General features: G+C 47.4%; 1 protein-coding gene across 4 annotated transcripts in view; it reads right to left on the reverse strand.

Annotated features, from left to right (window-relative positions):
• The window catches only part of BCL11A (BCL11 transcription factor A), a 74,092-nt gene extending 57,783 nt beyond the window's left edge, over window positions 1–16,309 (reverse strand). For all 4 annotated transcript variants that reach the window (XM_051615314.1, XM_051615316.1, XM_051615315.1 and 1 more), the window contains exons 1-2: window positions 15,890–16,309; window positions 9,989–10,318 (exon numbers count right to left, since the gene is read on the reverse strand). In XM_051615314.1, the coding sequence (XP_051471274.1) occupies window positions 9,989–10,318; window positions 15,890–15,944 (385 nt within the window). In that variant the 5' untranslated portion in view covers window positions 15,945–16,309. The remainder of the gene's footprint in view (window positions 1–9,988; window positions 10,319–15,889) is intronic.
• Window positions 16,310–16,956: the final 647 nt, after the last annotated feature.

The raw sequence follows: 16,956 nt of genomic DNA on the forward strand, positions 1-16,956 counted from the left end.
ATCTCTAAACATGGTAATTTATCAAAAGCAGCACAGACTTGCTCATAGGCAGTATTGTGTGCCGCTCTCCGAGAGCAGATTAACAAGATTTCCGCCACCCTCCAAAAAAAAGCCTTTTTCCCCTCAAGTCACATCTTCCGTGTAAACAGCAAATGTATTATAAAAACATTATTTTCATCAAAGTGCAGCAGCATTAATTTTAGGGGACTCGCTGCATTTCAAAAAAGGAGGGATGAAAAGATCTCGGCGCCGGAGCGTGCCACCGAGAAAAGTCGCTTTTGCTCCCAGGGAGCGAAGGCGCCACCGAGACAAGAGCGAGGAGTTTGCGGGGGGATGGCTCAGAGCCGGCGGCCACTCGCAAACTTGGCTCTGCTCTCAGCCGACCCCAGCGGGGCCTGATCCTGCCAGCAGCTCCAGCAGCATCCCAAAGGGAAAGGTGCCAAGGGGGGGAGCTGCAGTTTTGCCAGCCACCCTGGGGCCGGGAGGAGGTTGGGGCAGGAAGGCTCTGCTGCCTGTCTCCCCAGCTTTGAAGGATCAATGGATGTTAAAATAATTTACATTCCCACCTCCCCAGCTTTGTGGCTTATCTTACCTGCAGAGCAAAAAGGAGGATGCTTGGGGCTGTGCTAACACCCCACATTTTTAACATTTATTAGACAGAACAAGCCCTGCCGCTGCGCAGCAGCCACACCAACAAACATCTGTATCAGCCACCAGTTCCCGGTTTCAACCAATTCCCCCCTCAACACCAACATTACTTCACACAAGTAGAGTTCAGGGAGGGCCAATATGGAATGTGGCAACATAAATCAGAATTAAATTGAAAACAAAAGTTAAGAAACTATCGCCGGGTCACTGAGCTGTTGAAGGCCATGTGTCCCAAACTGCCTCCAAGTCATCTCCCCCGTTAAGAGAATTTTTCCCCCTTCTTTCACTGCTTCCAGAGACGGCACACGGATGTAAAAACCACACCGCTGGGCTCTGAGTATTCCTTAAAATAAAGCAATTAACTTATTTCCAGGCTCCAACAAGCGATCGTGACAGCCTCCCCCCGGCAGAAAGTGGGAGCCATGGTCCCTGACCCCCAGCCAACACAAAAGAGGCAGCCCCAGCACAATGCCTGCTGTCAGCAACTGAATTATTTTTATACAGGAATTTTTATCTCTATTGTACAAACAAGTATGTGTCTGTGCTGACTTGTTAAGCAATCCACTTGTATGTAGAATAAGATTTTTCTCCCTGCTACCAGTCACACAGCTCTAAGATCAGAAGAAATACATACTCTTTGAAGCTCCTCAAATGTTTTAGTTAAAAGGACAGCAGTTGTTTTCAAAGATCCAAGAGTATCTTTATCAGAATTTAATTTTTTCTTATTGATTTTTTCTAACGTAACACAATTTTAACACAGGACAATTTATAGTTTATTACAAAATATTACAGCCTCTAAATAATCTTTTGGGAGGTAATACTCTTTCTCCAAAGCCATCCCACTGTGGTTTTTACCTCCTCAAAGAGAACAAGACTCCTCAGCTACTGTTTTCCTTTGCACAACAACTATTTCCTAAACATAAAAATCAACATTGATAATAGAGAAAACATGGGGAAAAGCCCCAGGCCACTCTCACTCAGAAAATGCTCCATGCACTTGCAATGCCCTGGTTGAAGAGCGACAGTTTTGCTCATATATTCTCTCTTACTCCAGAAAGAACCAACTCAGTAGCTAAAATGCAACAAAACCCAGATGATTCATGCAATGTCCGGGAAAAAAAAAAAAACAAAAAAAAAACCAGCTGTGATGCTGTAGCAAAGTAACACCGGGTGACAAATTAATTGCTGTGAATTTGGGGGGAGATGGGGATGAGGGGATATTTTTATTTTGACATTTTTTTATATTTCTCTGCCTGCTAAAACAAGCAAGCAATTAATACAGAACTCCGTACTTCCTGAGTGAGGAACTGTTATGTGTATTTATTTTTAAAAGGTAGTAGTTGTAACAATAATAATAATAATTAATAATAATACCCACAACACCACCACCACCAAAGGCAGGGCTCTTTAAGCCTTTGTTGTTGAGAAGTAATTCCTTTGTTTATTTAGGCAGAAGTTTTTCTATCTGAAGCTAAGATCAAATTGTAGGTGTAATTGTTCAGCACTTAGGCAAAGCAGGGGGAGGATGGAAGCAGAAAGCCCTTGGTTTTGACTGACCAAAGCTCCACCAGCAGCCGCTCAGGTGCAAACTCAGCACCCTCAGAGATTGCTTAAGCCCTCAAGAACACCCTGCCAATGCCTACCTGGAAGGGCAGAGTTGAAGCCTTGCTTCTTCTCAACAGCTATTTCACAGGGATATTAAGCCTCATTTCCTTGAGGGTAACGCAGTTAAAATTTGGTTTTGGTTCTTGCTCCAGCATTGCTATTTAGTGCAAAACACAAAAATCTGCACTTGAGTTGAGCTCCATAGCCATCAAATACCAGAAAGTGGTGAGGTTTGTTGTTGGGTTTTTTTTAACAGCAACCTGTTCAGGTAAAAAGTTCCAGCAGAATTGTAGCAGGCAAGTGGGAAGAGGCCTCTGGGGAAAGCAGAGAGAAGAAACACTTTGGTGCACTGTCTGCAAACCCAGAATTCAGCAGGTTTTTTTGGCAGCCAATTTGTTTCAAGTGTTTTGTTTCAGGAAACGTATGTATTTTTCTTTGTGCATTTTGTAGATTTACTACAACCGCTCCTGACAGCTGTTGATTCAGTGAAATGAGCACATTATTAAAAATCCTCTAACATTTTAAGCCAGAAGAAGATGCAAACAAAACCTCTTGCAAAGAGGATGTACTGCCTGAGCTGTGCATGCAGCCTAGGGGGCAAAGAGGGCTCCAGCCCCTGTTTGTGGCAAATCTGTTTTTTTTGTTTCCAGACACTAAAAATGAATGAAAAGCAAGAAACCATACCAAGTATAAAATATGTTTGCTAATACTTGGAAAAATTACATTCTTGGCAGGCTGGCATTAAATGTGCTTCAAATAATTATTCACTGTGCCCAATACTTTGCTTTTTTTCCTTACTTACTAGCCAGTTTTGCAAAGGGAGAACACCTATACAAGATGAAGAGGGAAAGAAGTGGATGTTTTCGTATTACTATGTATCAAAGGAAAACAAGGCCACAAACTGTGGCATATTTAATATTTTTTTCCACTGCTGTCATTCACACTAGGCTACTGAAGTTTTAGACAATTCCCCAGCCCGGCTGCATATTAAGCTGGCTGTGTACAGCTTTATTATAGCGTGCTGGTGAGGAAACATTAATATTCCTGTGTTGCATCTGACACGACATTTACATGCGCCCATCTGAGCTCACACCTGAGAGCTGCTCCGAGGTACAGTAGCTGTGCTCCGATTGTAAAGGCAAATGAAGAACACAAATTCCCTGCTGGGATCGGGGCTGACCTCACCACACCCCACACCGCAAACCTTTCGTTTGCCAACCCGAGGCAATGCCACCTCCGAATGAAGAATGAGCCAGGGAGCAGCCACCGAGTCACCAGCCCTTGCAGAAGGAGAGTGAAAATCCTCCCTGAATTATTTTAAAGATGCACGACGAGTGCAGCTGGCCAATAAAGGTTGGGAAAGAAACTCCGCGCAGAATGCGTTGCATACTAAACCCAATGAGGAAGACGAAGAGGATGTTTATGGGCTTCCAGATAGGTTTGGCATTAACACAGGAGGGTTTGAATAATGTGAGGGCTTGGTCTGCCCAACCGTGAGGGTCCGCAGCCTCCAGTCCAGCTCCTTGCAAGCATTTAAGCACATGACTGCTGTTCGGTCCCGGTCGCGGAGGATGCGGGCCCTAAAGAGCAAACTGGGTTTCACAGGAATTCATTATGAAATGGAAAAAAAATTATCCCGACTACTCAGGCAGGCTGTAGGGCCAGTAATGTGCCTGTGATTTTTAAAAGTATGTAATAAATCACAGCACTCCAAGTATTGATATCAGCCATTGTGGGGCCAAACCTACTATGCCAAACACTAAGAGGAAGTGGGCTGGAGTGAGCACATTTGTACAAAGTGAGACAAAATACATCTATTGGCCCAGGGGAAAAAAAAAGACAAAAATAAAATAAAATCAGTGCATAATTTTAGGGACATACTACCAGTGGCTATAGGTCTCCATGTATTAAAATTTATCAGCTCAGCCTATTTTATGAAGTTGTGCAATATCCCAGAAGCAGACACATAAAATAGAGCAATCCCAGGTGGAAACTGTATTCAGACACCTGAACCTGCCAGGCTGAGAAGACGACCTCCTTGGATTCCACGGATGGCAGCACCACAACCCTAACAAAATCACAACAAGCTGAAAGGTAATGAGAGATCCTCAGTGATTAGCTTAAAAAAAAAAAAAAACACCACACAAACACTAAGTGGCAACATGCCAGGCCATGTCCAGCTTGATGCTAAATGCCTTTTATTACACAAAGCTGGTACTATTGGTTATAAAAACAAGACCAAAGCTTGAAGGGAATTTTGTCCAAAAAATTGCCATAATGAGGATCCAAGCAGGCAAACAACTGGAGGCTGAACTCTCGTTGCCTGACACTGCCTTGCAAAGCTCTTTAATCGTCTTCCTTATTTGAACGAAATAGGAAAGAGCTTGTGGGCTGAGGGTTGAATATACAAAATGGGGTGATACTAATAGGCCTCCTCCTCTTTAAAAGACGCATTACCAAATTATGGGAATGTTTAGGGAAGACTTTATTTCTCCCACCGGCCTAATAAGAAGGTGTTTAATTTATTCCCTCCCTGCCTCAGTTTCCATCTGGCACTGGTTGCCAGGACTTGCTACACAGAGCCTTGCGCTTATTACGTGCATTATTTTCAAAGCTCTCACCACGTGATGCTAACATGCACCTTTTCAGATCTATACCAAGTTTATGCTTGGTATACGTGCTGCCTCGTCAACCACAAGCATTTTGGATGCAGCAGTGCTTCAGCCCATGGTGAGCTCCACAATTAAATGCCCCATACAATAGGGGAAAGAATGCAAAACATCCTTCTCATCCTCTAAACCAGATCTGATTTGCAGGAAACAAACAAACAAACCAACCAAACAAACAAACAAAAAAAACCCCAACAAAAAACAAGCACACACACACACACACACACACAAAAAAAAAAAAAAAAAAAAAAAAACCACCACAGAAATATTCAGAGCACAGCAACACTCTGATGATCCCCTGAAAGGATCACAGCAAGGCAGAGGACAACTTTCTACCCTGTTTCTGTGCTTCGAAGGAACTCAGGTTTGTGTTTCCAATAAAGAGCCATTTTTACATTAACTGTCTGTAACAGCATGGACTAGAAAAACTAACACAATCTTTACTTCGTTTAAAGGATGATATTGGTGTCACATGTTTGTTGATTCAAAAAATGTTATTTCTAAAAAGCAACGGGGAAAAGGAGAGAAACTATTGACTCTTCCCCATATCCCTGCACAAGTAGCGTTAGAGCAACTTTGTGATCCCCTATTTTTTACGTTTCCTCCCCCTACGAAGTAAATTTCACAGCCACACAGGCCACCGCCTTTAATTAAGCTTTCAAAAGTCTTCTGACAATGCCAACAATTGCGAGACACTTCTGGAGCTCAATCATGCAATCATCGTGACACTTCTATTTACAATTTGTCTTAGAAAGAGTTTCTCTGACATTGTACTTCGACAAAACAGCCGAGCTGCCAGTTCACAACCTTTCTCTGTCTTATTTACAAATACAGCTTTGCAAGCAGGCTCCCAATCTCAGGAGCAGGAGCTTTTCGGTAGCACACTCACTATTTTTCCTGCCTGTGGTCTCTGTTTTTTTGTATGGGGAAAGCAGACAAGAGTGTGACTCAAAAATATTTCCATATTTCCTTTCCTCCACCCCTTTTTTTTTAAGGTTTTGTCTTATTGTCCAGATGCAATGCTAACTATTAAATTCAGGCATCAGTAATTTTTTGGCAAAATAATAAGGAATCACCATTTACAACCTACAGAATTATGACAACTACTAATAACAGTTAATAACAGCCTAAGAAAATTTCTGCAATGTAATGGCCACTCAAAGACATTACCTCCTGAGAATTGTAATAATCAACTGTATTTGATTCAAAATTTAGTACCAAATTATGTCCACCTTCCCCCTATTTCTGCAGACAGAGGTTTTTCTCGTGTTATTTTTCCACATATTTTATTTGAATGCCACAAGCAGCTTGAGAATAAAGGATTCAAGCGGTAAAAATTACCTCTCCCCCCGCTTTGTACAGTCCCTCTTTGTACAGTAAATACAGCATCCACAGACACACACTCAGCATTATAAAGGGCATGTGCAGCAGCACTCCAAAGTGTTCCTCCAACTGAACCCAAGCAGCGCTGAAGCTTCTTCCTCACCCCAAAAACAACCTTTCACGAATTCCCTCAGCTTTATACACTCAACAAACAAACTGCTAAAACCTCACACCAGCGGACGATAAATATTTCTTTGGCCTTTTCAATAACTGAACAGCAATTTTACATTCACTGATCTCTCGATACTTCAGTTAATATTTCCCCCATTGTAAAATATGAGAGTAGGTAACTACAGCCCTGCCATAGCACTCACTGCAAATCACGGGCTGCTGGTATCTGGTGGTGAGGCTTTGACATACATATTGATGAAAGCTGCCTCATTGGACCCGCATAACATATCCTATTAATTTTCAGCTAAATTTATGACATTTCAGCTATGTCGCTGGATCAGCATCACTCAAAATTTTATGGCAAGTCAAAGCTCAGCTCAGGCAGACACCCACACAGAAGAGACAGGTACGCATGCCTGCTCCTCAGTGGATCTCACAGCTACAGCAGAGGTTGCACTCACACATACAAGCTCTCGGAAACATCCCTGTCTCTAGAAAACAGCGAGGATAAAGAGCAGCTTATAGACGGTTAAAACAGACATAATTTCTCCCTGTATTTGAATGACTGGCTGCCTCCTTCCTTGTCTTCAGATGAGCCAGTCCTCAACTACTACTTATCTTAAGATCATCTTTTAGTGTAACACACCAACTTACTGCCTACAAAACTGCAGACAGAGCACATGCTGCATCCAGAAATACCCTAGAGCACCTCTGGATCCAGAGCCAACCTGTAACATCTCTTCTAGCCTAACAATTAATCAGGGACAGTTTTATATTGCTACTAAATACATCTTTTCCCATCCCCTACCAGAAAGAATGTGTTCCCTCAACTCCTCCAGTATATTTTTCAAAGGCAGCCTCTGCCTACTTTTTTTTTTCAATTACACAGTCACATCTCCTTGCATTTTGCATCCTCACAGAGAAATCAGATATAAAATACCAGACACTGAAAAGCCCGAGGTTCATTGCAGGGGCCTTCTAGAAACCTGAACTCCACAGACCCTCACTGCTAATTTTACTGCCAGACCTCACAAACTCCTGGCTACAGGTCACTCCAGCTATCGCCACACTTCTTTGGGATACAAGGGAGCTAAACTCATCCAAGTGAAGAGGGAGATGAAAACACAAAGGAGGCAGACAGTGCACAATCCTGTAAGTCCTGGCGATCCTTCTCTCCTTCCCATAACCTGGCTGCATTTCCCTCTGAGACCAACCAGGGGACCTCATTAGCTCCATCCTGGACAGAAAGCCTGAGCTCTTGCACCCACCTCCTATCCACAGGCATAGCTGGGCACCCTGTGCAGAAAACTCAGGGTAGAAGATGCCTGGACAACTGCAGCTTGGTCTCACGCCCAACTAGGAACTGGACTTGCCTACAAGCAAAGGTTTTCCCTACGTGAAAAAGCAAGCAGGATCAGGCCTCTGCCGATGTGCACCTCTCCTCACCCACTGCCCTCCCACAGCTCACTGAACCATGTAAAGTCAGTTGAAACCACAGTCTTTTCTGAATTAACGGCCCCATGACATCGTGCAAGGCCAAATCCTGCTCACCTCATACCACCTGCACCACAAGAAAGTGGGATTTGGCTCCCTTAGTCTCCCACACCAGATGAGTGCCAGAGCAAACCCCTGAGCTGTGGAGCTCCCGCATGTGCAGAACTCCTGGGCGGCTGTCCCTCTGGCCAAGGGACCTATTTGGGACCAGGGCAAGGAGAGAGCGTTTAATTCTTACTTGACAGATACTGTGTTTTGTCTTTTCAGCAGAGAGCGGCGCCGTACGTAAATACAGCGTTACATCACAGCACCGCTCCTCCATATTTGGTGATTTAGCATGGCTTCAGAGCTCGGAAGACTACAAATCCCTTCCGCCAGGCTCCCGCCTCATTAATCATGCCCTACACTGCTGCTCGTTTTCCTTCAGTTCGCAGGCAGCACATGGAAATGGGCACTGCCCTCTACCACTCTGGGAAAAAAAAATAAAAAACAAAACAAAACAAAAATCACCTTTCACATCCCTGGCTGGGAAGCGCAATATGTGGAATTATTTGGGTTTCTTAAGTCTCTCTCAAAATGTTGCTTAGCCTCTGTTAATTCATATACATGTACTCGAAGCAATGCCTAGTATTTTGCAAAAATAGTACAAATTCATTTCTATGACATACGCGTGTGCACGCACATGGCTTTGCATACACACACATGTGCAGACAGACAAGCTGATACATACTTGCTGCTACCTTCAATGCCACAGCTCTCCAGGATGATTTGCCGGCTGGTTTGGAGGCCAGGGAGCCTGCAGGAATATCCCTCCCAAGCTTCCAGTGTTCCTACTGCCCTATTATGGTTTAACTTTGTGGCCAAAGCAAGCCCAAGACAAGCTCCAGCACACTGTGCACTGTGCCTCTGACAACCTCTGAGCGGTCCTGTGGGCTTCCCGAAATGAGGCACTGGAAGTGCCATATCCCAAATGTTGCTGGGAAAGGGGGGGTTTGAAAGTGGTTCAGGCATTTGTTGGTTTTGATACGCTGCTGTCTCGCCTTTTTCAACTGGTAGTATTGGCATGGTTTGAAGTGATTTGCAACACTCGGCACTCTTGTTTACTAGCAGGGTTTTTTAAGCAGAGTGTGCTTCACTACTCTCCCAGAGCTCTGGGATTTTCCTTAATGTAACACACTCGATTTTTTTTACCTCATTTGTGAAAAATATCTGCACAGCAAATGGCTTTCCAGTTTAAAAAAAAAAAAAAATGCTAAGAAATGTTATTATTTACCCTTTTTTTTTTTTTTTTAAAAAAAGGCATTTTATATTGTTTGTTGCACAAAACAGAACTCTGCCTTGGACATTTGTACGGCTGACATGTGGTTGTGTAAACCACAAACAAAATCAAGATACATCTGTCAAAACCACATCAGAGACAAGGGAGAGCACAGCGAAGCATTTATCATTTGGCTGAGGAGGCTGGCTGCAGAGAGCGGCCTTTCCTGTCAAACCAACCTTTTGAAATTTCCAACATGCCCTTAAACTTTTCGAATAAGCATGTCTGTGCGCTTCAGCAACTGCCCTCTCTACTCTGGCCTGGCCAGTCGAAAATGGCATCTTAAAGTCAAGGTCGGTGGTGTCACTTTGCCATGGGGCTGTGTTTAATTACAGTCCATACGCTGACAGCCAATATGGAACCAAGGCTGGCTGACGCTCAGTTAACTCTTTCACCCCTGCCTTCGCCCAAGACTCTCAAGCTCCACACTTCATCGCGCGGCAGGCTCTGGAATCTCTTCCCGGCATGCGAGACACCGGGAGACAGTGACTACAATGCAGGCAAACCACAGAGAAGCCTCAAACAATACCGTTAGGAATACCAGCTGGCACAGCACGTGCCTGTTGATCCGGCCCCTGCGCAGGCACCAGGAAGCACCGGTCCTGCACTCACCACGCAACCAAGGCAGGGTTTTTAACACACAGGCCGTCATGGCATGCAGAACAGAGAGACACACACAGCAGTTCACAACTGCAAGCGCGCTATGTTGTGACTGAAACGGAAATAAAATTTGCAAACGCTTCTCCTTGCTTTAATTTACCTGCTATATGTTCCTGTTTAGGGCAAATTCCTCTGGATGACGTTGATAAACAATCGTCATCCTCTGGCGTAACCTGGATGCCAACCTCCACAGGATTGGACGCTTTTTTCAGCTCACTTGGTGAGGGTGAAGGTGGCTTATCCACAGCCTTCTCTAAGCAGAGACTGCCATTGCATTGTTTCCGTTTGTGCTCAATAAAAATAAGAATGTCCCCCAACGGGAAGTTCATCTGACACTGGCCACAAGTGAGGAGGTCGTGGTCCCCTTCCGGAGCTCCCAATGTGCCATGTTCAGGTTCGTCATCAGTGAGAATGGCTTCAAGAGGTTCGGCTGCAGTTGGAGAAACAAAAGGAGAAACATTAGAGCTCTAGGAAAATGCACCGGGCGCAGGGAGGGGAACACGCCGAGCCCCCTCTTCATGCATATTACACCCTGCTCACCATGTCCCCCTAGTCCCTCACAGCTAGACCCATGCAACACTGCTGTTAGCACAGCAGTGAGGAGATGAATTCATCAGTGACAGGGAAGAGGTTTTGCAGAAGCAGCTGTAGCAGGAAGAACTCGGGAGAGCCAGCGCTGCGACTGCCTCTGTGTTCCTACATGAGGACAAATTTCGGACTCAACTGAACGACTCAGTAGTAAAATTAAATGAACAGGCTGAAGAATACACTGCAAAACTCCTGTGGTACTTCTGAGAGAAGTGAATATGGTGTTTTATTGCCGGATGTATTATTTATGTTCATGAATTCAAGGCTAAAAGCACTGCACACACTCTCTTGCACACACATGGATGTGTATTTTCCACCAGCCAGACCCACTTTCTAAAATTCAGAAGCCTGAACAATGCAGGTGCAGACAAAAAAGGTTTTTCAACATATGGATATTGCACATTCCTTATACAGGCCGTGCAGGTAACGCGTGTGTGCGCGCGTGTGCGTGTGTGTGTGTGTGTAAAAGAAGAGAGGGAGAGCCTGCCCGCACACACCCAGACACCAACACACAGGGCAAACTGGAAAGCGGGAGTAATTAATGGGGGGAGGGAGGGAATGAACGACACAAAATAAATAGAGAAATAAAGAAATAAATAAATGGCAGAAACCAAAATGGTAAAAAGCAAGTGCAGCAGAAATGCCTGTGGGGCGGGGGGTGGCACCTCTCACCTTTCAGCTACTCCTCAGAATTCAAATAAATACCAAATTCACGACCCAGTCCACCCAGAGATAATAGTTAGATGGCATATTTTTCAGTACTTGAGGAAACAAGGCAATTAGTCATTTTCCCTTTTTATCCTGAAATAAAGGAATGCCTAAATTATCTTGAACATGTTAGCACTGGTGGCCCTCAGCATGTAAAAATCACCGTGGCCAAGCAACTGCCACATTTCCCCACAACAGTAAGAAGTGCCTTCTTTAAACTCAAAATACCTTGCCTAATGTTGTCAAAGTTGACAAATTTTCTGAATGAGCTCCAAAATGCTTCATTATGAGGCTATTTCTGCTCACAGAATCGTCAGTGGGTGCTCTAACAAGGCAGACGAGACTGTCTTTTCTGACGGCTTTTGTATGTGTGTGTTAAGTTTGCAAAGAAATACCTTGGCAATCTCTGTGGTCTCCATCACTATTGCCTTTCATGAGGAAAAGAAAAAAAAAAAGCTGAATACCAGTAGCATGCTGGTATTCCTCTACCTGTGTAATACAACAGGCAGGCTAAGAGCAGCAAGCAGGAGAGGATACTACAAATACAACCCACCTCAAAACACTGCCAGGTAACACAAGCGAGACAGAATACAACTCCTAAACAGTTAATCAGCCTGACCTTCTTTAGCTGGCTGCCAATTTCACATTTAATGAACTTAAAGCCACAGAGAATCAAAAAATAGATTTTAATTTGACTGCACGATATTGGAACTGATTTTGATAAAGTGCAAAAATCCAGTGAACTCAGGTTAAATTTATTTCAACCCTACCTAGGCTGAATATTGAGGAGGAAGATCTGGAGTAGCTCCCAGTTGTGCTGCGTAAAATAATATTGAAAGAGCACACTACCTCGCCATACCTCAGCTCCAACTAGGACACAGGGATCCAGTCCATCGTTTCTTGCCTCTAGTACTACTTCTAATTTAACGTAAGGTCAACCACAGGAATATGAAGGTTACATTCGTATTAATAAAAACAACGTCTTAATCACTGGGGTTTTCTCCTGAAGTTATGGCCCGACAAGACAAGAGGCACAGCATGCGTATCACACTCCTCAGGAAGATGGGAGAGGAGCAGGGTGTTTCTGCTGGATTGCCAGGAATGGCGCTTTTCTTCCCCAGCCGTTCCTTGCGTTCAGACCAAGGGAGTAAATTATGGCAGGATGAATTCCACCAGTAGCTCACTGCACGCCGCAGACAAAGATACTGTGCGAATCTAACTTCGAGCTTCCCAACTCCATGCAGCAAAATACACAAAAATAACCTGTATTCCCCTTACAACTGGCTTAGCGAGGAGCTCTGCATAATCATGACTCAATTATAGTGTTTTCCTGCGGCCTGATTCCTTTCTGACGCTGTCAGGATTATTTAGCAGGGGAAGGTAACCCGCTGCCTCGACACCAGACAGTTAAAAGTATCGCTAAACAAAAAATAAGACTTTGCTAAAGTCTGTCCCGACTGAGCTGATTTACAATCAAAACCAGGAAATGAAGTGGTAATTCAGAGGTTGCTGATTACACCTCCACATTTCACCTAATTAATTTTATAGGAGGCAAAGTTCTTGAAAATAACAAGACGATCAAATGTACAGATATAAAACCTGTAACCTCAACATTTTCTATGCTCTTAACGTAAATTATTGCTAATTAACAAGAATTATATACTAATGTATGAAATACGGCTGGCACTGTGCTCAGTGCAAAACAGCAAGCTCCTGATGGAGGCAGAGCCAGCAAAAATATGGTTTTATTATTATTACTGCTACTTTTAAAACAAAAATATAAACCACTAGGTTTACAAAGAAAACGCCAAAATAAAATTCACCTGGTCTCCACACTGATTTGCAGGATGCATCTTTTAATTCTGGGGCAATCAGAATTCCCTGCCTGCGTCCCTAATCATCCGTCCCTATTTTTCATGCAAATTGCCTTTCCTTTTCAGCTTCCCCCCACCCTCTCCTTCCCTCGTTCCCGGTCACCAAAACAACCGCACTGTCTCTCCGGCAAAACCGGGATGGATTTTGGAGGTACCGGGGGGTGATGGGGATGGGGGGGATGCCACGAGGCACAGTGCGGGGAAATACCCCCGCATCTGCACTGCTGGGGCATTTCCCCGCACCGTGCCCCGTGGGAAGGATGGAGAGGGCTATTTAATCCCAAATTTGTGTCCTGAGATTGTGCGCTGTAAGGAAGATGGAGAGACTTGTGGGGTACAATGGGAGAGAGAGGACGACGACCCGGGGAAGGGGAAGGCGAGCGTCACCCGCAGCAAGCAAACTACAACTCTGCGCAAAATTAAGAACAAAGAAGAAGAAAAGAAAGAAAGAAAGAAAGAAAGAAAGAAAAAAAAAAAAAGGGGGTGGGGGGGGGAGCTGGGCCGCCCTTTTTCTCCCGCCGGCCGGCAAGCAGCCGAGGAGCCTGGGCCAGGTTCAAGTTCGCGGGGCTGCCCCGGTTGTTTGATCTCGCTGTGCCTCCTAGCGTCAAACACGGGCAGGCTCCGTATCCCCCCGGCTCTCCGCTCTCCCCGGCCCGGCCTCCCTTTCCACCCCTCCACCCCGCCTTTCCTTCTCCATCTCCCTGGCCCACCCCTCCCTACTACCCATCCCCAGGGTGGCTCTAGCTTGACGGAGCCCCCCTCCTGCAATCCCCCACCCCCCTTCTCTCCCGGCCGTCACTCCCGCCCCACACGTGCGGAAACTCCGCGCCGGCCCGCGGGTATCCAAGGGAAAAATGAGCCGCGGGGATCCCACCCGTCTCCTCTTACCCCTGGGAGATAGTCGGAGCCTTCCCCGAGGTCATCCCCTTTCCCCATTCCCGAGGCCGCCCCGGCATCCCAGTCCTGCGAAATTACCCCTTCTTACCCCATTTCGTGAGAAAGGGGCGGCGGGGGGGGGGCAGGGCACCCCTTTAAGCCGTTGATGTTGCTACCGCTACCCCAACACAGCGCCGGGCAATCCAAAGAGGGGGGGGGGAAGAAAAAAAAACCCCGAAAAGTGCTAGGAAAGAGGGAGAAAACGACGGGGGGAGGTTAGGGTGGGACGAGGGTCTGAGCCCTGGACTCCCTCTCCTCGTCCAATTTTAGGGAAAACTTTGGGCTCCCCTGCCCGCTGCAAAGAGCCAGCTCGAGGGGGGAGCTCCATGTGCGAACCTGGCTGGAAATGTCTGTGCAGCCGAGAGACGAAAGAAATCGCGGCGTAAAGTTTTTGGGTTTTGGTTGGTTTGTTGAGTTGGGGTTTTTTTAGCGAAGGGCAAGAGGGAGCCAGGGATCTCTGGCAAGAAGAAATCGCCCTGGGTTTTCTGCCATCCCTAGGAGGGAACAAAACCCGCCGGGAGTAACCAGCTAAAGACAAGAAAAAAATAAAAGGGGGTGGGGGGTGGGGGGGGGGTGGAAGGAGCGCGGAGAAGCATGCATTTCCCCTTCCCCCCTAGCTCACCCCGAGGAAAAGGGAGGTTGTTTTTTTTCTCCTTTCTTTCCCACCCCCATCGCCCCAAACCTTTCCAGCTCGAGTTGCCTTTTGTTGTGCAAAGAGCGCTCCCGCTTATCTTGCATCTAGCCCTGGTGTGGTGGCGGCTGGAGGGAAGGAGCCGGAGTTTTTGTTGCGAACGGCGCGGTGGGGCTCGGGGTTTGGGGTGTTTTTTTTCTCTCCCGGGGAGACCTGATTTGGTTTGGGGTTGAAATGCGGCGACGAGAAAGGGCCGTTTGAAGGGAGTGAGGGTGCAAGCGTCTGTGTGTGAGCGTGTGTGTGTGTGCTCAGCCCGGGCTCGCTTTCGCCTGTGTTTGTTGGCAGGAGGCTCCCCGCACACGCGGTGCTTGTAAACATTCAGACACGAGATTTTTCCCAATCAAAATCCACTTCCACTTTTTTTTTTTTTTTTTTTTTTTGAAAATCTTCCAAAAAATAGTAAGCGAGCGGGAGAAAGGCGAAGCGAGGGCGAGGAGGGAATCCCTCCCGGCACAGCACGGCACGGCTCGGCTCGGCTGCCTCGCCGCCCGGTGCCGCCCCCCAGCCCCAAGCCGGGGCGGGCGCGGGGCGAGGTCGGGGCGGCGGAGCCCCGCACGGCGCCGGCCCGGGGAGCGGGGGTTCGGGCGGGACGACCACCCCGCGGCGGAAACAAAAGGGAGGCGGCCCGGTTTAGCTCGGGTTCTCCCCCACACACACAGAGGGTGGCCGAAGCGAAGCCGCCGGTAGTGGAGGGGCTCCGGCCGCCGGGACTTTTCTCCCCGCTCCGCTCGCCCGCAGCTGCCGCTCGCTCGCTCAAGGTGTCCGGCGCCCAGTCCGCCGCTCCCGTAGGAATTTTTTTACACTTTCGGCCGGTTGTGCCCTCCCCGCCCCTCCCCGGCAGCTCCGCACCTCTCCCGGTGCGAGAGCCGCCGCACTTTGCCGCCAAAGAGTGAGCGGAGAAAGCGGGAGGAGCGGAGAGAAGCGAGCGGCGGAGCCCGGGCACAAGGAGAGCGCGCCGGCGGGAGGGGGGGCAAAGGGAGAAAGAGAAGGAAAAGTGATCAAGGTGATTAAATTAAAGAGGGAGAAATTAACCGGAATGCTGAGAATCCCGAGCCGGCGTTGAGTTTATTTTTTTTTCCCCGACTCGCTCACTCGCTTTCACTTTTTTTTTTTTTTTTTTCCCCCCCCCCGTCTTGGTCTCGCTCAAATTAAAAATTAAATCCGTGAAAGGGAAATTAAATAAATTGCTCTCAGGGTTACTTACGTGAAAATTCCCGTTTGCTTAAGTGCTGGGGTTTGCCTTGCTTGCGGCGCGACATGGTGGGTTGGTGGCTTCGGTGGCTTGTGAGTCGTTCGGTTCACATCGGGAGAGACGGGTTAGAGAGGAAGGAGACTCCAGAGAAAATATCTTCATCAATGTCTTTTGACATCCAAAATAAATTAGAAATAATACAAAGATGGCGCAGGGAAGATGAATTGTGGGATAGCAGTCATGGCTTTTTTTTTTTTTTTTTGTGCAAGAAAAAAAAAAAGAGAGAGAGAGGGAGAGAGAGGGAGAGAGAGAAGGAGAGAGAGAGAGAGAGATGAAAAAAATGGCAAAAGCCCCCCTGAGCTGCAAGTTCAAGTGCGGACGTGACGTCCCTGCGAACTTGAACGTCAGGAGCCTGGATGGACAGAGACATACAAAACATGGGCAGGGCAAGCCGGGGAGAGGGGAGGAGGGAAGGCGAAGGCAACACCAATGGACACTCATCAGGGGCTGGACATGAAAAAGAGAGCAGGACAAGCCAATGGACAGTGATCGCAGGGGGGAGAGGGGAGGGGGCGCGGCGGGAGGGGGTGCACCGGCCGCCCGGCCCACGCTGCCGAACGGAGCCGGGGGAAGGGTGGAGGGGGCTGGGGGCTGAGGGGGCGGCGGCCGGACCCGAGAGTGGCCACGGAGGAGCGGGAGGGGAGGCGGGAGAGGGGCGAGGGAGGGGGGAGAATTAAACAGGCGCACGGGGAGAAAGAAGGGAGGAATGGGAGAGGGAGAAAGCGAGCTGGCGGGCAGGCAGCGGCAGCAGCACACGCACGCACACCCCCGCTGGAAAAGCAAATACATCAATGAAGCAAAAGACAGGCAGGGAGGGCTGCGGGGCAGGCTGGCCTCGGGATGTGCCGAGGAGGTGGGAGAGCTGGGGGAAGTCAGGTAGGACTGGAGACCACCCAAAAAGCAAGAGGGGGGCATCCGGCTCCCAGCTTTCCCCATACCACCACCCCCCCGAAGTCACGGAGTCTCCTCCTCCCGGGGAGCTGGGGGGCGGCGGGGGCTCGTCCCGGGCCGCGGGAAAC

This window comes from Apus apus, chromosome 3 (assembly GCF_020740795.1).
Source record: "Apus apus isolate bApuApu2 chromosome 3, bApuApu2.pri.cur, whole genome shotgun sequence".
NCBI classification, from domain to species: domain Eukaryota; kingdom Metazoa; phylum Chordata; class Aves; order Apodiformes; family Apodidae; genus Apus; species Apus apus.